This window comes from Neophocaena asiaeorientalis, unplaced genomic scaffold, assembly GCF_003031525.2.
Source record: "Neophocaena asiaeorientalis asiaeorientalis breed wild unplaced genomic scaffold, Neophocaena_asiaeorientalis_V1.1 scaffold230, whole genome shotgun sequence".
Taxonomy (NCBI): Eukaryota; Metazoa; Chordata; class Mammalia; order Artiodactyla; family Phocoenidae; genus Neophocaena; species Neophocaena asiaeorientalis.
Window position 1 is genome coordinate 151234 of NW_020175186.1, and position 21497 is coordinate 172730.

The 21497-nt window shown below is 42.5% G+C and overlaps 2 protein-coding genes and 1 pseudogene across 2 annotated transcripts in view; 2 read left to right on the forward strand and 1 right to left on the reverse strand.

Moving 5' to 3' along the window:
- The first annotated feature begins 457 nt into the window (after positions 1-457).
- Positions 458-1119, forward strand: LOC112412929 (non-histone chromosomal protein HMG-14 pseudogene; annotated as a pseudogene).
- A 1055-nt stretch (positions 1120-2174) lies between these two features.
- On the forward strand, positions 2175-2639 carry FANCD2OS (FANCD2 opposite strand). Its single transcript, XM_024764584.1, has one exon. It carries the CDS (start codon positions 2175-2177, stop codon positions 2637-2639), a length of 465 nt encoding a protein of 154 aa, XP_024620352.1.
- A 1151-nt stretch (positions 2640-3790) lies between these two features.
- The window catches only part of FANCD2 (FA complementation group D2), a 56998-nt gene continuing 39291 nt past the window's right edge, over positions 3791-21497 (reverse strand). The window contains exons 30-44 of the mRNA XM_024764611.1: positions 20659-20775; positions 19779-19907; positions 19522-19640; positions 16243-16353; positions 15002-15132; positions 13555-13648; positions 12789-12911; positions 11857-11950; positions 11093-11164; positions 10343-10381; positions 9256-9330; positions 8203-8277; positions 7092-7238; positions 5621-5716; positions 3791-4165 (exon numbers count right to left, since the gene is read on the reverse strand). Coding sequence (XP_024620379.1) covers positions 4100-4165; positions 5621-5716; positions 7092-7238; positions 8203-8277; positions 9256-9330; positions 10343-10381; positions 11093-11164; positions 11857-11950; positions 12789-12911; positions 13555-13648; positions 15002-15132; positions 16243-16353; positions 19522-19640; positions 19779-19907; positions 20659-20775 — 1488 coding nt within the window. The 3' untranslated portion in view covers positions 3791-4099. The remainder of the gene's footprint in view (positions 4166-5620; positions 5717-7091; positions 7239-8202; positions 8278-9255; positions 9331-10342; positions 10382-11092; positions 11165-11856; positions 11951-12788; positions 12912-13554; positions 13649-15001; positions 15133-16242; positions 16354-19521; positions 19641-19778; positions 19908-20658; positions 20776-21497) is intronic.

Here is a 21497-nt window from a genome sequence, read left to right on the forward strand (position 1 = left end):
CTTTCATAGATAAGAAAAAAACAAAAACAAAAAACACATAGAAGAACCAGAAAAATCTTTTATAAACTTTAAAAGACTGGCCTTTGGAATTTTTTTCCCTCCCAGCCTGGTATAATTCCTCTGAGGTGGTATATAAGTAGCTCAGGGCCCTGAGAGAGCTGCTCCCTTGTGTCAGAAAAGAGGTTTTTAGGGCCAAGAGCAGACTGTCTCCATAATTAAGAATAGTAAAAGCTGAAGTTCCTTAAAGGAACAGCGTAAGAAGTTCTCAAACTACAAGGTACATCAGACTCCCCTGGAGGGTTTGTTTAAATGCAGAATGCAGGGTCCTTCCCCCCAGAGTTTCTGATTCTATAGGCCTCAGGTGGGGCCTAAGAATCTGCATTTCTCCCACATTCCCAGATGACTGTCATGGTTCTAGTCCCTGAATCATACTTTGAGACCGCCCCCGCCACGGGTCCCAGCAGCTCGGGCGGCGGGAGGAGCGGCAGCGGCCAGGCAGCCCAGCTTCGCGAAGGCTCTCGGCGCGCCGCGGCCCGCAGGCACCCGGCACGCGCCCGCCCCGCCGCCACGATGCCCAAGAGGAAGGTCAGCTCGGCTGAGGGGGCGGCGAAGGAGGAGCCCAAGAGGAGATCGGCGAGGTTGTCAGCTACTCCGGCTCCTGCAAAAGTGGAAACGAAGCCAAAAAAGGCGGCAGGAAAGGATAAATCTTCCGACAAAAAAAGTGCAACAAAAGGGAAAAGGGGAGCAAAGGGAAAACAGACTGAAGTGGCCAACCAAGAGACTAAAGAGTTACCTGCAGAAAATGGAGAAACTAAAAATGAGGAGAGCCCAGCTTCTGGTGAAGCAGGAGAGAAAGAAGCCAAGTTTGATTAATATCACACACCTGGTCCTATCAGTGGTCCCTGTTTCCCTTCTTGTACAATCCAGAGGAATATTTTTATCAACTATTTTGTAAATGCAAGTTTTTTAGTAGCTCTAGAAACATTTTTAAAAAGGAAGGAATCCCACCTCATCCCATTTTTTAAGTGTAAATGCTTTTTTTTAAGAGGTGAAATCATTTGCTGGTTGTTTATTTTTTGGTACAACCAGAAAATAGTGGGATATTGAATATGGGAGGCTTTGATTCTCTTGGGTGTCAGCTTAACCTTCCACAGATGGGGGGTAGCTTTTCTATCCTATAATACAAAGCATACTAAATGGCAGTTTGGAGTCACTTGTGCATTTAATGTCTTAAACACTTTAAATTACTTCTCTTCCCACATTGTTTTTGGTAGAATTGTTTCCTAAAGCAAACCACTCACCCCTTGATCTTGGCTCTCCTGGGCAGAATTTTGTGCACTCTGTAACATCTTTGGTTGTGGTAGTCCAGTTCTTCTAGTAACTGTTAATGTGCTGTGAACGACTGACAATTTGAGTATGTAGTGTATGTGATTATTAAATTGTGAATTAGTGGGACTTACGATGTAACAGTGTATCAATATTTGAAGATGTTGGTACTTGATATCCTGTGCAGGAAAATTTGCCCCCAAATTTTAAGCTGGAAAGTCACTGGAATAACTGTTCAGAAAAGAATCACAACTACATGATTTTTTAGGTTTTTGGTACGTATGTTGAGAATTGTGTACAAGTTGAAACGTCTGTGTACTGATCCTCAAAACAACCAATAAAATCTCAATTATGAAAGAAAAAAAAAGAATCATACTTAGAGAACCAACGGTATAAATACATGGGATTTAGAGTCATATTTGGCAAGACACACCTTTCTGAGCATCCATCCACAAATGTCTCATCATGAAATGTCAGCAGCTTCTGCCACCTGAGAGGCATAGATTCTGACTTCAGCAGTTATCAACACAGCACAGATCCTAATGCTGAACAGTTTTGGACACATCTATTTCCTCATCTGTAAAATGGGTACAAACCTACCTTCAGAGGCTTGTGGTAAGGTTTAATAAAGTACACATAGCAGTTGCCAGATTCAATACTTGTCACTATCCTCTACTGCCCTTTATAGAATTACTAATATCCTAACATCTATTGGAATCTTTTCATGAGAACTACAGAGTAAGTTAAAGTCAATAATGAGACAGAGATGTGAATTTAAACAGCCATGCCCTTGCCAAAAGCATGCTAGGAAAATTCCATGTTCTGATTCCTCTCCTCTAGGACTGTCAATGGCAGGATACCAGCTCTGGTCACCATGGACCCCACCGGATGAGGGCTTCCAATGGCTGCAGCATACAACACCTACACCTTCTTCCAAGCACCCCTTTAGGGCTTCCCCCTGCTTCCCCCACACCCCTTCTAATCTTGAAGTACAGCTGTGCTTTCAAGAGGTCTCTCTAGTTCTAGACAGTCCATTCCTGGAGCCTGGGGTGAGTCCCAAGTTGCCCTGCCACACGTCAGAGCTCCGAACCATGAACAACAAGAAAGGGCTGGTCAGGAAGCTTCAGCCTGTCTGCCTCAATGGAGTGGATTCTGTCTTTGGCAGGGTCATCACGGCTCAGCCGCCAAAGTGGACTGGGACCTTCAGAGTTTCAGACAAGTCAGCCTTTTGCAAAATCATCAGCCGGGAGCACCAGGGGCCCACTGGACTTAAGGAGCCTCAGATTCAGATGACAGTGACCATGTGCAAATAGATGCTGTGCTCCATCCTCTTGCTGTATGCGACGTACAGTAAGTGCACCTTTGCCTTGCAACACTCCAAGTAAAGTGTCCCCATCTGATCCCCATTCCTCACACCACGCCTTTTGCTATGTGCCTGAAGCTTACATAGACCTTTCTGTGTAAAGGAAACCGTGTTTGCCCCAGCCATCTTGCTTTTCAGTCAAGCAGTGACAATTCAGGAGCCCCCCTCCTCTCTTCCTGTCCAAAAATAGGCCAGTGACAGAGCAAGGGAGAACATTTCTATTGTAAAGCTGAACAACCATTTAGAGTCAAACTAGCATTGACATGTACATGTAATAAAGAACCATTAAACAAACCATATAAACCAATGAGCCTACTGTGAACTCTTTTCAACAATGAAGACCACAATGAGTTGGGGAAACAAAGACTGTCAAGGAAGGAGATTATGGATTTCTATGTACATGAGGATGAAGGGGTCAAAAATCTGTATGTGGGTCAACGATTAATTTAAAAAAACAAAAACAAATAACCTCCCCCACCATAAAACGAACAAAAAAACCTAACCAGCCACACCCTAATACTACCAGAGAGTACAAAAGTGGGTACAAATATAACAAATATTAATTAATATTTACAGCCTGGCAAAAAAGAACTTGGTAGCAGCACTGAAACTGGGCTTTCTGGCAGAAGACATGAGAGTTCTCCATTTTAGCTGAAATGTACTCCTATATTTTTAATAAACTATAAGTAATTTTGTAGCATTGTTCTAACTAGATTATAGGTATAACTCAGAATAATGTGGAAATAAAATAAAAATTATATATGCAAAGTTAACATGAATTTGATGCTGCCTTTTTCTCCTTTATCATATCTACATGACCACCAAAAATTTAAAAAGCAGCCAAACATTCGACTTTCTTTGGGCATTAAAAGAAATTCGTCACTCCTCCAAAAAAGATCACAAAATATCTTCTCATCTCCAATAATAGGGTCCTTGTAATAGGGAACATATGATTGTAATTGGTAGAACTGATGTGTTGTACCAGTCTCCATTATTTCTCTGCACAAACACCAATTCAGTTCCATCTATGAAGGAAATTCGAAAAGAGGAATGAGGTAGCTGAGGCAGAACTTAAAACAGAATTTATTTGTAAGACTGGTATAAGCCTAAATTCTAGAATAAATCCAGAGTTTCAAAACTAGCTCCTGAAGCTCAGAGTCATGACTACTCTAGCACAGCACTGCCATGTTTGCCTAAATTGGTAAGTAACACTACATTCGAATTCTGAGCCACGGTCTTTGATGTTAGTAGACAACCTGTGAAATCCACAATTAAGTTGATTCAATAAAGCCCCTTCTTTAAGGACAAAATAGGATGCTTCCAGTTGGAAAGGCAGACAGCAGATCTGAAACCCTGAACACAAAATGGTAAGTAGCTGGCAGAGATGGGGAGGGAGTATCGTTCTGTGGTCTAATCAGAGTCATCATCACTCTCTTGCTCCTTTTCTCCATCACTTGCTTCATCTTCTTCACCGTCCTAAGAGGCAAAGGATAATTAAGTATTTTAGGTCATCCGGGCGACGCCATGACTTGCAACACTGCTCCCACAGCATATATGACTGTATTGTATCGTTGTTAAAAACAATGATAGGTTTTAAACCATTCTTTTGAGAATGAATCAGAGGCTCCCCCATTCTTGTATCATGGCCTCTAAGCCAAGACGATGGAGGGAGCCATTTTGATACTGACTTATGCCATTCTGCAACCCAACCAAATACGCTTGATTTGTAAATAAGCCACGGCCCTCCAGCTCCACTGCATGTGTGTGACATAGGAACAAAATGGGCATTCAATATAGAATGAAATGTTTGTTAAATTCAAAATCCAATAGGAATCCAGAGTAAAATTCTCTCTGGTTTGTAAAATCTAATCGGGGAGGCTTGCTTATGACAAAGCACCAAACTAAAAGGATACTGTCTGCCTCAAAACTTTTTTATGGGGACTTTCCTGGTGGCGCAGTGGTTAAGAATCCACCTGCCAATGCAGGGGACACGGGTTCGAGCCCTAGTCTGGGAAGATCCCACATGCCGCGGAGCAACTAAGCCCGCGTGCCACAACTACTGAAGCCCGTGCTCTGCAACAAACAGAAGCCACTGCAATGAGAAGCCCATGCACCACAACGAAGAGTAGGCCCCGCTCGCCGCAGCTAGCGAAAGCCCACACGCAGCCAAAAATAAATAAATAAATAAATTTATAGGGAAAAAAAGAAAGCCATAAAACTTTTTTTATCAGAACAAGGTGGAGATATTCTATACAAATAAAACAGAGGACCATGTAATAAAAGACTTTTTCATACTAAATGGTCCTTACGCATCAGCCTCAAATTGCATTACAAACTGTATCCACAGCAGGGGTTCTTAAATCTCAGCTTCTCTGTATCTATAACCCACCTGAATTGTAACAAACTTTAATAAATATATACATTTTTCTTTAGCTTTCTTTAAAGTCTCAAAAGCATTGGTAGTAGCCCAAAAGAGCATAAGGACTCCTTCTCTTACTTCAGTCCTCAGTGGTAGCAGCTTTTGATCCTGTGCTTTAGCTTTCACATTTCTATTTTAGATATTCAAACAACATGTTTAAATGGTTTAACTCATTCTTCTCAACACTTGGAGAACACTTTGACCTCTTCTTATCTCCCCTTTAAAATGGTTTCAGATATGAATTCAGGAGGTTATAATGGAAGGGAACTTTCAACTCTATAACATATGCTACAAACAACTCCAGATACTCAAGTTGTGATTAAAATATTGAGTGATTATAATATCGTGTGGGTTTTTTTTTTTTTTTCTGGCCCTCACAGAATTCACATAAGCACAGGAGCTTTTTTGGAGGGAATGGAGATGGGCATAGAAGTATCTGATTATAAAATCAAGCAGGGAAAATTCTGCACTCTCTACCATCAATGCCACTCTGGTACCTTTTACAGACATACCTCTGTTCCTTTGCTCTTGGAGACCTGGGATGACGTATCATCCTCACTCTCATCTGCTGTGCTCTCCTGGGAATTCTGGGATGTAATCTCTTCACCCTGAATGTGAATGGGCCAGGACAAACAGTGGGTTATAATGATCACATATGGGGTCTCAAGGGGAGAAAGGCTTAGTTTATAGACAAGGCAAAGAAAGATATTCAGTCATTCAAATATGGTCAAACACGGACAGCAACCTGTGATCCAGCATCTAGAGAAGTGATAATCAACCCAAGATTTCTAAGATGCTTGTGGCTCTGATACAATATGTAGTTTTAAAGGTTCATCTTTGTATTCTAATATCATACTAGTTTTACAAGGCCAGACTGTATTGGTGACTCTTTCAGGTAATGCTGAATATGGTTCTAAAGTTTCCCAAATACCTTAAGGTATGTGAGCATGAACACCAACACACTAATCACAAATGGCCATGTAGAGGCTAAAGGATGGTATACTAAAATGGTTTAAGAACATCAAATCTGGATCAGGACTGTTTGGACTCAAACCCTTGCTCCACTCACTTATGGCTGAACGATAAGTTATTTAACTTTGCTGAGCTTCAATTTTCTCATGGAAGCAAGAGATTGAAGTGAAGAAAGGAAGCTAATTCTCTGGGGAGCTATTCTTTTCATACATAAGATTTTTTCTTTTCTTTTTTTTTTTTTTTTTTTTTTGGGTACCGGGGAACTGTTGTGGCCTCTCCCGCTGCAGAGCACAGGCTCTGGACGTGCAGGCTCAGTGGCCATGGCTCCACGGCATGTGGGATCCGCCTGGACTGGGGCACGAACCCGTGTCCGCTGCATCGGCAGGCAGACTCTCTACCACTGGGCCACCAGGGAAGCCCAGATTTTTTTTTTTTTTTGTCATATATAAGATTTTAAGACTCAGATGTTGTAAGCATGAACGAGGAGGGCTTGCACTGTATTTGAAAAATGCTATAACTCCAAAGTAGTAGTATAAGCAAAACAAGATTTCAGCCAGTCAGTCAATGGAAAGAACTAAGCAATGCTCATTTGTTAAAATTAGCCAGAGAATAATTTCAGGAATAAGACAGACTGGTTTTAGGGGAAAAAACCCAAAATAACTAAACAGTTTTTCCACATACAAAAATATTCTAAATCTACCCACATTAGGGCTTAAAGGTATCCCTCTAGCTATGGAAAGAGGTTTTCCTGATCTGCTCCTCTATGTCTGAGGCCTTGTTGATATCAATGGTATGTTTTGGTGCCTTCGCTGCCTGGGATGAGGAGTGCAACCTGCAACCAGGGCCCAAAGGCAATGTACCCTAACGTTGAGAGCTAAACAGTCACAGATTTGAGAAAAGCAGTTTTGAGTATTGAGAGAGTGGGGCTTAGGTGACCTTCCTTAGATACTTTCCAATGTTCTCACAAAAAAACGAAGTAGGAGATTACTACTGGCGGGCTCCCAAGCTTACCTGCAAGTCCCGGTTTTTGAGATTGCCCAGCCAAAAAGCCTCTCGGCAATTGTTGAGGATGAGCATGGCTTTCACTCTGCAAACTAACAGCTCCAGGGTCTTTTTGAGCAAAGGCACATGCTTGGTGAGTTTCGTGTCCTGGTGAATCTGAATGGAAACAAATGCATCCAACTCATCTGGGTTTATCATCATGCTTCACATTTCCTATACAGAAACTTTTGAATTCCTGACACCTTGAACACTGAACAAGACCATATGCCCTGCCAGTACAGGCCAGAGACATGTTCCATCAAAGAGCAGTAGTCCGGCAGAGTATTCCGAAGAGAATGGCAGCTGTCCTTCAAGCTAAAAGAGCCTAGAAGACATACCACCAACACCTCACGACTCCTCTTCATAACCTCTTACTGATCAATTATCAATGAATTTATGTAAAATATTCTTGAATGTATATTCTACTGATATTAAACAACAGAGAGTATCCCTGTTTAGCTGAGGGAGTCTTTATAAAATTCCACTGTTCAGCATCTTAAAAAGTTAGAACCAGGGGAGGAAATGAACAACAGGAACTGGGCTTGCCAGACTGCAGCACTCCATGGTTCTGTTCCTTCACACAAAAAATGACTGGCTCAACTCCAGGCTTCAAGTGGAAAAGTCCTTTAATGCTAAAATGTTCTCACAAGAGACAGATGTGTTCCTTGACAAGTAAGTAGTACAGCTGAAAAGCTCTAAAAACAGCTGCTTTTAGAACTACCTCTTGTCTCCAGCAGAGTCATCACTTACATAATATTCCTCCTGCCCAGAGTACTTTGTAGCAGTTACACATTCACCAACATTCTCTCACCAAAGAAGCGCTCCTGGAGGAAACAGGGCTGTGGAGTTTGAGTCAAATTTCAGATGCAGAAATTCCCCTCTAGATGATTACCCAATCTCTGCCAGCAACTGAGGATTTGACCACTCTGAATAAACTGCATTTGGACAGACATAGTCCCAGAAATAAAGGTTCAAGAGGGGTAAAAAAGGAAGGCGGCACTGGAGCCCACGGATCTCCAAAATCACAACCACAGATTAAACCAACAGGTGGGTTGGTGGTGTGACCCGCTTTCCATCTTACCTTGGAATGCCCACACAGGTGATGAAGCAGCCTTGTATTCAACTGGAAGGTTTCCAGTAAACTCAGAACATCTTCCTATAACCAACAACATTCGTTAAGTGCCATATGAAACGTTCTTATTTCATTTTATATGCAAGATATTCTTGCAACCAAGGGTTCCAAAGAGGATCAAGCCTGCGGGTTCCAGCTGTATATGGATAATCATCTCTTCTTTTTTTAAAATTGAGGTATAGTTGATTTACAATATGTTTCAGGTGTACAACATAGTGATTCACAATTTTTCAAGATTATGCTAGACAATTATCTTAATTTGGCCCTCAAATAGGAGGAGGAGTGATCACTGGCTATCCTCCCCTTTATCTTTCTGAGTTATGAGGGACCAACCAAATACTGTGAGAGTGTTTTGCAAAGTTCAACTTGCTAAGTATGTGTAAGAAGTAATCATCTCTGTTTCTGTTCTTTTTATTTTTAAATTAAAATTTTTGGCTGCACTGTGGGGCACGCGGGACCTTAGTTCCCCGACCAGGGATGGAACCCGCACCCCCTACAGTGGAAGCGCTAAGTCTTCACCACTGGACTGCCAGGGGAGTCCCTGTTTCTATTCTTATTTCACTACTCTAGTCTTGGATCCCACTTGGGTAAAAAGCTCTCAAGACTCCGTTATAACAAGAGTTTAAGACACAAATGAGGTTTTTTCGTTCGTTTGTTTTGTTTTTAAATTCCTAAGACCAGACTTAGAGAAGCACACAGGAATAAGCAAATGACACACTAATATGTGAGGTCCTGGGACTGCAGTAGCACTATAAAATCAAGCTAAAAAGAACAACCATCCTCAAGTCTGGAGGAGAAGTAGGAAGGCGGACGTACTATGGAACATTTAGTCCTACATGGGCATCTCTGGGGATAGGTGAAGTGACCAGAAGTACCTAAGCAGATCTGTGGCCCAGAACCTGGACAAGGGGACCACCCCCATGCCAGCCCAGGAATCGCCGTGGACATATCTTCTGAACAACTATACAGGGCATATTTTTGCTCTCTGTTCTCAGTTCTTACCCGATGTTTTCTAAAACTGAAGTCTAGGAGAGGCATACACTGCTTCAGAAATGCTTCCACAAAGAGACGCCCGTACTGCAGAAGAGAAGAGACACACTGCTGATGACCTCTGGCTGAGGTCTTTTACCTGAAAGGCCCCTGCCTAAGGCAGCATAACATTTATGCATAACGTTTAAGCAAATGACACACTAATATGTGAGGTCCTGGGACTGCAGTAGTCCCAGGACTTATTTTTATATATAAAAAATAAATTGGAAAGGGTCCAAAAGGTTAATTTGGAGAATGTAGCTTAATGCAAAAGCTAAATGGGCCTGCTAACTAAGCCCCAGAATTAGGCAGACTTACCTACCCCAGACACAGTCAATGCACAGGGGTGTTGCCCAGCTTGAGAATGAGGGCACAGAGGAACAGAGGGGAACCCCAGCTCCCTGAGGACACCTTACTCTCAAGAGGAAAGAACTGGGTAGAGCTGAGAAAGCACATGACCACTTGCCCAATTTACCAATCAGGTAAATGACTCCCCCCTTCTCACCCATCTCCCATAATGGCACCAGGGTGGAGTGAGTAAAGAGGAAGAGAGAAGCCAGGCGATAATGAGAATGGGGCACCATCCACAAGAAGGAACTGTCAAGAGTGGGCCTAGAAGCATTCTCCCTATAGTGTTCTTTAGCTCTTAAGCTATCAAAGATTTGATGGGTTTACCATCAAATCTAGGGCTAATCTGGGATATCCCCCGGCAGAGGAGTTCAGCAGATACCAGAACACCAGCTCCCACATTGATAAGGCCATACATGGGCTTTAAAAAGAGCAATCACCCACTCCTCCTTCCTTTCTATTGCCTGGGAAGGAATGGCAGGGAGTGACTACTGCTCCTGAAGCCACTAATCCTATTTCTAAGACTAAGTTTTCAAACTCATAGTAAAATTGGTTTCTCTTGTCATCCAACTAGTACGGGAAAACATATCCATGGTCTTTTCTAGACTACCTGATAGCACAGATTCTGGAGACTGGCTTTTGGGCAAGGTATTAAGCAATTCCACTCAGTTAACTCACAGGAAGAATAAACACTAAAGAGGGCCGGTCTCACCTTCAAACATACATGCAGAACAGGACGGCTATCAAACACCTGGAGAGATGAAGGACAAGAAACCAAAGCTGAAGGCTGCTCCTCTGAGCACCCCAGCCTCCTCCCCACCATGCAAAGCACAGCTCTGAGTGTTGCAGAGACGTCTAAAATGAAGAAGGCAGGCCAACATGTCAACAAGTCAATTACAAAGCAGAACGAAGGAATCCCTGTAACTGAAGTTCAAGAAAAGGAAGAGGGGAGCTGAGAGGAACAAGGAATTGATTCCAACTGGGAATGTTAAGAAGATGGCATTGCAGAGGCCCCAAACCTTGATCTGAAGCCTGAAGAAAGAGTAGATGAGGCAGAAAGGAGAGAGAGCAACATTCTAAGCTGGAGGAACAGTCTGAGCAAAATCATGGAGTGGGGGAGAGCACAGAGTATGTGTGAGGGATAAAGAAGGCACTCAGGTGGGAAGAGGGACACAGTGGGGAATGTGCTCAGACCCACGGCGGGGTGGTGGTGGCGATGACACGGGGAAGGACCCATTAAATAGTAAGTGCTGTGGCACAGATGGGAAGGAGGAAGGCAGAGAAGGAAAAGACACTGCTCAGGAAGAGGGGAAGGGGTTATCCAGGGTGGGTGGGGCATATGGAGGAAGATGGGGGAAGCAGGTCCCCAAGGGAGGCTGGGGAGAGTCCAGTTTGGAAGCCAGGCCCCTTGGTGGTTCCTGCAATTAGCCAGTGAGATGAGATAAGGAGCTTTCATGCTCACCTTTATCAGGTTGATGAGGATACTGAAGTCTCGAACAGCCATGTTCCAGTAGAGGAGCTTCTCTTCATGAATCTAGAGGCAGCCAAATATACACACACCTCTGAATCACAGCCAAATACTTCTCTTACTGTACTCCTACTAATATATGGTTCTTGAACTACACAGTTATACAGAGATTTAAGCCAATGATCCTCCTACAGAGACGTGGCAACCAGTGCATGGTTCTGAGGCCTGCATGTATGTGGTAACATTAGGGTATCTTATAGAGACTTTCTAATAAGAGGACCTCTCTTCAATAATTTCCAAGTAGGAAAAAGCCTCTGCAACATACCTCTGGGCCATCAGCTCCCTGTGGCTTCTCTGATTCCCTAGGCAAGCCCTATCTCCCAGCAGGCTAGCTCGGTTCTGGTTAGCAGGCTACCAAGGCCCAGGCTACCACAGCATCTCAAACAGGCTTGCTCACCTCATGCCAGATCACAAGTTGCAGCCCGGTATATGAGGCTGCAACCAAAGATATTTTTTTCCAGACTAGGTCTATGGAGTCCCAAGTCCCCTAGGAAGTAGCCAGGGAAAACAGAGCCCAATCCTCACTTCCAACCAGAGGGAAAGGAAATTAAACCAGAAGCTCTTTGAAAAAAAAATCCTGGATCTTAGTTACTCGAAGGAAATAGCTTAGGAGAAAATTCTGGACCCAAGGAGTAGAAGAATCAGCAGCTTCCAAGTAATCCAGAGTCTACTTCTTGGGGTGGGAATATCTGACTTACCTGCTCCGAGTCTGCTGCTGTTCCAGCCTGAAGACCTTTCACTGTCTTCTCTAGTTCAGCCATCATCACACGGAAGAAAATGACAAACGTGTGCCTAGAAGAGAAAAGGATGATGCCCACACAATGATGCACTGCTCAGAAACAAAGTCCTGGGAAGAAGTCAGGGAACCAAAAGTTATTTCCCTCCCCACCTCTCTGAATGTCCTTTCACTAGGGTCCACCCTAAGAGGACGTGAGAGTGGGAAGGATTTAGAAATGAGCCGAGAAGATGGCCTGTGAAATCAGAGGATTAACTTCATGAAGGGTGAGTGTAGTGGTAAAGAGCAGGAAAGTAGTGGTGAGAAGATCTGAGTTTAAGTTCCTAGTTCCATATTTACTTTATTGCCTGTATCAATTGAGCAAGCCCCCTAACACTCATTTTTCTCATCAGTGAAACAGGGGTAACGATACCTACCTCACAGATTCATCAAAAGGATCAAATGAGATAAACGATGTAAGAGTGTGTTATAAACTGTGAAGACCATACAAGTGTCAGATAACCACTGATATTATGAGACACAAAACCCATTAAGTGAGACATATATGGTTAGATACAACAATCACTGTATCCTTTTAAAGATGGCTAAAATACTGGAAAAGTAATTTCACATTTAAAGGATGAAAGCACTGACAGAAGTCTGGTGATTAAATATCCAATGCCGCTGAAGACTGTAACTACTGAAAATTCATTCCTCAGTAAGGTCCTTTCACATGGGCTGGCTAAGAGCTGCTTGGAGAGAATGCACAGCAGACACTGTGTGTGTTGAACGAATGATTGTACCTACCCTCTGTATCAGAACTAGATGAAGAGTAAGGTAGTTATTTGGAAACTACATACATTAGACAGTGTGATTCTAACTTAGGGAGAGAACAAGAGGAGAGTACTCCCTTACCTGGTCAGTGTAGGGAATGTGGAGGAAGATGCCTCTTTAGGAGAGTTGATCAGTTCCGGGACACCAACACCAGCGATCTCCTCTATGGCCTTCAGAACACTGTCTGTGTGCTCCAGGTAGATGCTGCATTGACAGCCATAGGAGTATGAATGCATGTTACAGAATTCCTAAATCAAGATTTCTTTCTTGAGACATTACCAGGTACTAAGCTTTAAAACAACTATTAGCATTTATTTTACTTTTTTTTTTTCTTTTTTGGCTGCACCACGTGGCTTGTGGGATCTTAGCTCCCCAACCAGGGACTGAACCTGGGGCCATAGCAGTGAAAGCGCCACGTCTTAACCACTGGACCGCCAGGGAACTCCCAATACTTATTTTTAATAAGGATTCCAAATACTTGTCAGGAGGTAAAGGAAATGATGTCTCAGTTGGAAATACAGTTAGACACCTTGAAAGTGATGGCTGTGTCTTGGATATGGTAGGCAATAACAAATATCTGACTCATTGGTTAACAAGGCAGGATACAACAGCAGACTCCCCCACTTCCTCTATGATTTGATTTAATAAAGAACTAGCTGACAGTATAAAACAGAACAAGAAGATCTGACAATCCACATATTCCAAATTACGTTAATTTCAAACCTACTTCACTGCTTCCAAGTTACCCCTAACCAAGGTAATTTCTCAGTTTTTGACCAGACAAGGGATCTGAACAGTGGCAAAATGGAAGGCTATTTGGCTTGTGGACAGAAACTGAGCCTCTCACCTAAGCAAAGCCTGGAGCTGGTCATTAGGAATGCCGCTCTTCTCTTTCTCCGCACTTGGCCACACCCGGAAAAGGAACTGTCTGGCCAGGGAAGCTGTTGGTGAAACAAGGCAAAGATATCTCATTCATGGAAAATGAACTTCACTCTTGTTTTGCAGGCTTTTGAGGATGATTACTGACCAAAGGGATTATTCTTTTATATTTACTATGACGTTCCTGGGCTAACAGACAACTTGAAAAAAAGCTGTCATGAATTCCTGCTCTACTGGTTCTTCTACCAGAAATAAACCCATTTCTCTAAGACTCAACATGTCCCACCCTCTTACTCTGTCTTGACACAAACATGAACCACACAGACACACAGAGAAAAGGAATGCTGCTGGGCAGTGGGAAGTCCATCTCAGCTCCTCCTTGGCAGGCCAACAAGCAGTGGCTGCTTCCTAGATCCATACCAAACCCTCCCCTTTTAAACAACAGGGAATAATAAAGGTTTGTTTTGCATGTTCTCCTTGCTTTCTGTCTGTGCTGCCAATTAAGTTGTATCAGTGAGATGCATTCCAAGAGCTATGTCAAAAGATAGTTAAAGAGAAAGATCAGGGGGACTTCCCTGGTGGTCCAGCGATTAAGAATCCGTCTTGGGGCTTCCCTGGTGGCACAGTGGTTGAGCGTCTGCCTGCTGATGCAGGGGACACGGGTTCGTACCCCGGTCCGGGAAGATCCCACATGCCGTGGAGCGGCTGGGCCCGTGAGCCATGGCCGCTGAGCCTGCGCTCCGCAACGGGAGAGGCCACAACAGTGAGAGGCCCGCGGACCGCCAAAAAAAAAAAAAAAAAAAAAAAAAAGAATCCATCTTGCAATGCAGAGGACGCTGGTTTGATCTCTGGTCGGGGAACTAAGATCCCACATGCCACGGGGCACCTAAGCCCGCACACCACAACTAGAGAAAAGCCCTCGCGCCACAACTAGAGAGAAGCCCGCGTGCTGCAACGAAAGATGCTGCGTGCCACAACTAAGACCCGATGCAGCCAAAAATAAATAAATAAAAATTTTAAAAAAATAAAAGGAGGAAAGAAAGAAAGAAAAAGATCAGGGATGGGGCCAAACCTTTCTTTACACTTAATTCTTATTTCTCCTCTCTCTCCCATTTTATTAACTTCATGGTTTATGTCTTTCAGTCAAATGTCTCAGATACTTAAGGGGAAAAAAAAAAAAAAAAGGACATAAACAAAAGCCAAACAAAATCTAGCCAACTGAACTAACCACACTCAGTCCAGTCAATGTCAGCAGAGATCAGACATAGCTCCTTCTGGAAAAATGTCCTTCTTGGTATAGCAAGAGAGCACATCCAGAGTTATGGACAGATTTGCTTATAAAATTTACAAGGTCCTAGGAAGCCCTAAGTTTACAAGTCTATTCATGAAAGAAAAAAGAGGATATGGCCCATCACCAATTTTTCCTTTGTTCTGAGTAGGAGCTGTAGATTTCTCCAAAATGACCATCAAAAGTCTGATGAGATAAAGAGCACACTGGAAACTGGGAATGCTGAGATGGAAATTCTGCAAGTAATGGAAGCTCTGGCTGTAAGGAGACAAGAAAAGAAATAAAAAACAACACCACAAGTATTACAGATGTGTCTAAATCCATGAGTTATCCAAGTCCGCTTAAACGCTTGATGGTCTAATCAGAATCCTCCTCATTTGCAGGGGCTTTAGTAGAACCTTCTTTCAAGACCTTACAGAGACTGTAACTTTGTATAAAGAAAGTTAGGGCATGGAGGCCAGAGCTCAGCGGATGGAATGCTGGCCTTGAAGAGGTCATGTAAGCCAAGATACCCAAATGCTAGCATAGGCCATGCTGACTACATTATTCTCAGTGTAGAATAAATTGCTTGCTCTTTAAGGCATTATGCAACACACTGAGAATAATGTTTAAATTCTGGGTTCGTAGGGACAAAGTGAAAGGAAATGATAAGGCAGAGAAAGCAGAGCTTCTAATAAATGTACCATAAATGGCTAGCTTTCAATGCTCTGAAGTAATGGTAGATGTGAGTCACAATTAATCCAAAACTGTAGGTGAAAGAAAACTAGAGTCAACTCCTGATTGATTGGTGGAAAGGAATTCAAACAAATTTAAAAGTACTGTATTGAAAATGAAATAAGGCTCTATAGGCAGGAATGACAAGCATTGACTGTGGACCCAGTGATGGCCTAGGCTATCAGGGGAGGTAAGGGAAAGACCAAGGTGCTCTGGTTGAAGCGGGGGTAGAGGCTGGAAACTGTGCCCCTTAGAGCTCCTTCTCACCTCCTGTGCCCTCGGCCTAGGCTCCTTTTCTTCCAAGATGAGGGAAATGGACAGGTAATCAGTGGTAACTAACTGCTACCTAATTACCCAACCCTACTAGGAGACAGAGTAGGTCCCTGGATAATCAGGAGTTGACTACAGATGGCCAGTGCTTTCATCAACATTACCTGAAAAGGCGAACTTTACAGGATGAAGGGTGCATAAAGATTTAGTTTGATTAATTCAACAGTTTCTAATGCTTCAGGATATATCTGAATACACACATGAGAAAGCTCACATAAATGAGGAATAGTCACTGAAAATACCAAGCTATCTCCAAGAAATCTTGCCAATCTTATTCCTAGGAGTTTCTTGGGACAACACTCAGGGATATGTGGTCTGACCCACCTAAGCAGCTCCTCCAAAGCTTGGTCAGGCTCTCCTGGCTTCAGTCGGTTAGCAAGGACCTCAAGGGCTGAGTACAGTAAATTAGTATTTTCAGGTTGAAAAAATCCGTTCCTAAGGGAAAGTCAAGGAAAGGTAGTTTAGCTCAGTTTCAGGAAGATTACGTGGACAGCAGTTGAGGATCCTGGCCTCCAGTGTGTACCATCGATAAAACAAGAAAAACGAGAACTGAAGTACTGAAAGTACTCAAGTGCGAAATTCAGTCACTGCCGTATTGGACTAGAAGTTGAAGTGTATCTGAAAAAGTCTTTCCTTAAGGACCTAACAGTCCTCCTAGGATTATTTTCAAGGCAAACAAAGCTCTCCTTCAATCTTTATATTTTAGAGATAACTATCAGTCTTCTCCAAAAAAACAGGAATAACTGTGAAATTCCTTAAATCCATGTCTAATCCATAGTAGATGTTCAGCAAAGAACTTATTCCTTCTTCTGTATTAAGTCAAGTCTTGACAATTCTATCTTCAGATTATCTTTCCTGTTGTCCCTTCCTTTCCAAGCCAAGGTCATCACTCTAGGCCAGGCCCTTATCATCATCCCATGCACAGATCATGTCAACATCTTTTGACTGGTCTTTTTGATTGCCTTTCCAATCCCTTTGTCCTGCATGCTGCTGCCAAAAGGATTTTCGTAAAACACTGCTTTCACTATATCATGGCTGTGATCATAAAACTCCAAAATTGCTTCCCTGGACAACATTCAAATTCTTCTGCCTGACCTTCAAGGCCCAGCACAATCTGACCCCCTCGATCTTTCACTCCTCTAGAAACATTTCCATATCACCAGTGGTAGCCTCTTTTCCTTGCCACAAATGAATTCTGAGGGCCTCTTATGGGCTGCAGGGTTTTCAGGGGGGGAGGTGGGGGGTGGGGATGGCTTTATTAAAGTGTAATTGACATACAATAAAATGCATGTATTTAAAATGCTGAATTTGATCAGCTGACTTATATATAAACCCATGAAACCACCACGGCACTGAAAATAATAAACATATCTATTACCCCCAAAAGTTTCCTCGTATTCCTTTGTAATCCATCCCTCCTTCCATCCTCCCACCCAATGCGAGGCAACCACTGAACTGTTTTCTGTCACTACAAAATTACATGCTTCTTCTAGAATTTTATATAAATAGAATCAAATACTACATACTCTTACGGTCTTGGTTTTTCTTCACTATAATTCTTTTCTCATCCATGTTGTTGCAATGTAGTATTCTGCCACATCAACATACCACAATTTGTTTATCTGTTAACTATTCGATGGACATTTGAATTGTTTCCAATTTGGGGCTATTACAAATACAGCTGTAATAAACATTCATTCACAAGCCTTTGTGTAGACACATGTTTTCATTTCTCTCGGATAAATACTAGGAATGAAATGGCTGGGTTGTATGGTAGGTGCATATCTAACTTTTTAAGGAACTGCCAAACAGTTTTCAAAAGTGGGTGTACCATACCATTGTACAGCTGCACCAGCAGCATGTGAGAGCTCCAGTTACTCTACATCCTCGCCAGCACTTGGCGAGGTAAATCTTTTTAATTTAGCCATTCTATGATTTTTACTTGCATTTCCTTAACAACTAATACTGCTGAATATCTTCACATGTGTTTATTTGCCATCCATTTATCTCCTTGTTTCAGCATCTGTTCAAATCCTTTGTCAGGCACTGTTTTTAAGTACTGAGGATATGACAATGGCTGGTCTCTGCCTTCATGGAGCTCACAGTCCAGCAGGGAAGACAGATCAACAAGTAATTATAATAAAATGTGATATTATTATAATAAAATGTGATACTCTTTATCGTAAGAGTATTAGGAAAGAAGTGGGGATAAGAGAGGCAGAAAAGAGACTTACCTGGCCTAGGGGTCAAGGAAGATGCCCCTGAGGAAGTACAGTTTAAATCCAGATCTCAGGGATGAGTTAGAAAAGACTGGGGATCAAGGAGGGTGAGGATCCTGGTTAAGGATGGGTATGTGTGGAGCCTTCCAGATAAAAGCTATACAGGGTGCTGAAATTAATTCAGTACAGCTGGAGGGCAGAGTGCAAGACAGTGAGTAGAATAGCAGGAGTCAGATAATAAAAGGCCTTAGAAGCTGGGTAAAAGAGTTTGAACTCAAGAGAAATCTAACGGCAATCAGAAGCCAAAGTTGCGCTAGGATAAGATCGGGTTGGTGTTGGCAAGATCGCTTTAACTGCTGTGTGAAGAAGGGACCAAAAGAGGACAGCTGGAGGCAGACAGACCAACTGTGAAACTAATCCAGTCCTGGTGACAGACGACAGAAGTCTGGAAGCAGTGGAGGAGGAGAGGACAGGTGGGCATTTAGGTGTTATCTAGAAGACAAACTCAGCAGGATTCTGTGATCAGATGTGGGAGAGAGAAAGGGTAGACAGTAGAGGAAGGAACAAAGAATAACTCCTGGTTTCTGGCTCAACAACTGGTGGCGCCATCTATCTAGCCAGGGAAAGCTGAAGGAGAGGTGGGAAGGAAGAAACACTTGATTTGGATGGGATGAGTCTGAGGTGTCAATGACATATCTATAACTGGGTGCTGAGTAGGTAGTTGGAGATAAATGCCTGTAGCTCAGAAGTTAAATTTTAGCACGAATTTAAGCTTGGGTGAGACTGCCCAGGAAACCTGTATAATAAGAACAGAGAGGCCAGGACCCAGCCCTGAGGAACAAAAGCATTTAAAGGACACACCTCCCTCGTTTCTACTTTTGTCCATGCCATGCTTTCCAGTTTCTTCCTTTACCTCCCAAAAAGCCATCTACCCTCCAAGGGCCCCGTGAAGTCCCATGATTCCATGAAGGCACCCCTAAACACCCCAGCTTACACAGCCTTCAGCATTTTACCTCATAATCTGGAATTTATCTACAACTTGTTTAATAACAACTTCTTAACTGACAGTCTCTCTGTTGCTATTAGGGAAAGGTTGCCACAGCAAACTCACTAAGAATCAGATGGCCAGATCTGTTACAGGTTAGCCAAGAGCAAGTCATCTGATTTTCAGATGAGTTAATAATAGTGACTCCGTAAGACACAGAGCGTGCAAGACCAAATGAAATTATGCAGACAAAACCACTACAGAAAGAATAAGCATCATATTTACATAAAATGTTGGAGCCCTTTCCTCCTTTTCTATACCTCAGTGCCTTGGTGACTGTCAAATAGAAGCAAGGACATACGTGATTATCTCTACCTACTGTACTTGCCACATACTCACCAAGCAAAAAGTCCATGTAAAATCTGCAGTAGCCTCTGATAGCAGGAAGACATTATGTGGTACTCCTGACCTTTAATTCCTGGTCCATCAACTACACCATGATTCTTAGCAGTTAAGCACTACAAGGGAAAAATGCTTTTAAGACTATTGCTTCAGCAATTGCCCTCATTCTCCTTCAATATTTCTCAGCCAAAAATGAAATCTCTTGTTCATTAAGCGATTTCTAAGTCTCTATAATGATAAGATGGGCTTCTGACCTGAAAATAGTCGTGAATGTTCTCCAGATGGCTACACATGGGGCTCAGCAGTTGAACAACACGATGAGCGATTTCTGAGGCAGATCTCTGGTGGAGATGTGAGAATCCAATATTCCGGTTTCCTTTGCTCTACAATAAATTCAGAGTTACGAGGGAAGGAACTGTTGGATAGCTTCTCTGAAACTAAGAGTTTATTATAGAGTTTAATCAAACCTTGTGCTACTGGGTAGAATGGACAGAAGAAATTAGGGATATATTTTGACAGAGGGAACTCACTCAATCTTCAAATAACCAAGAGATTGGCTTTTAGAGAGTACAGACAGTGTTTGAGAAGTATAGACCCAAAATTACTAATGAGATAAAACTCACACGAAAATAGAAATCATTTAGGCTGATAAGAATGTACAGCAAATACTAAGTATAAGAAGAAAGGATCAAGTAACTGGATATACTAATTTTAAACGTTTATACCTAAAACTTACACATTTTGTTGTTTGTGTCATCCCACTGCTTCCCCAGAGGCTACGTGCATTGGTCCATTAGATACACACTCGAGATTTTGGACTTCTCTAGACAGCTGACTACTATGCTGAGGCTTGGGCAAGGGCTTAATTTGGGAGGGTGTTAAAACCAAAACCCAAGCAAAGAACAGGATTCAGGAATGCTCAGAGCATTTAGAAATACATTTTCTGTTTTGGGTGCCTTTTCTGTTTTCTCTGTTTCAGAGTTCCTTTCTAAAGCAAGATGAACGTGGGCTGGCAATGGGGCTACCACCATGCTACCCAAAAACAATACCAGAGAAAGTGACAACTTACTCACTACTAAGACCTCCTTGTTTCCAAATCCAGAGGCCAGGGCCTGTGCTCCTGCCTGTACTAACCTTGAGGAAGGGGACTCTCCTGGTCACAGAAGGTGTTAGCATGTTCTCCAGCTTCTGGGCGAGATCTTCCAGCAAGAAAAGCAGCTCAGGGGGCTGAAGCTGCACAACTTCTGTAGCCTATCACAAGGAGGAAGGAAAGAGTAATTCCCAGCATGTCCTAGCCATCTTTCTGGGGGACACATTTCATGTTTACTCTTTACAATGGGTGAAGAATCTGACCATTACCAAGAAAGGGGGAAATTCTGCCCCACCTCATATAAATGGCTGTAGTGCTCTGTCAACAAATCAAAAAGTCATGTACTTCTTAAGTAAAACAAAATTTAAAATTATTAAATGCGAATGAGGCAGTATAGTTTTAGAAGACACACTTTTGCTCTAGAAATAAATGCCTCTGGTGTATCCTTCCACCTATGGACCCGTGATGCATTTCCAAAGTACCTTGGGATAAAAAAAATGACTAATTAAAGGGAATTTTGCTTTTCTCTGTTCATTAAGTAATTCTTTCATATTTTCTTTCACCTAATGTTTTGCTACTATTAAGTCTGGGCAGGATCCTTATAACTATATTACACTACCATAAGTAGAATGGGTCAAGCAGTCTCACTTCAGACTTTTCACTCAACATACAGCTATGGAGAATCTCCACGTACAGGCTGACGCAGAAAGACTGAAAAAAAAAAAACCCTCTATTTTGAAGGAGCTTACATTCTTGAAAAATCTATGGTAAAAATCCATGCATTTTCTCAAAAAAATTTTTTTAACCTGGAAAAACTCTACTCTCTGGTGAAATCCCATACCAAAAGGTACCTTCTCTGTATAAATGTCTTCTACTTCCAACT

Excerpts from the sequence above, each read along its gene's own strand:
- FANCD2OS (XM_024764584.1), top strand. The coding sequence starts at position 2,175 with ATGGCAGGATACCAGCTCTGGTCACCATGGACCCCACCGGATGAGGGC.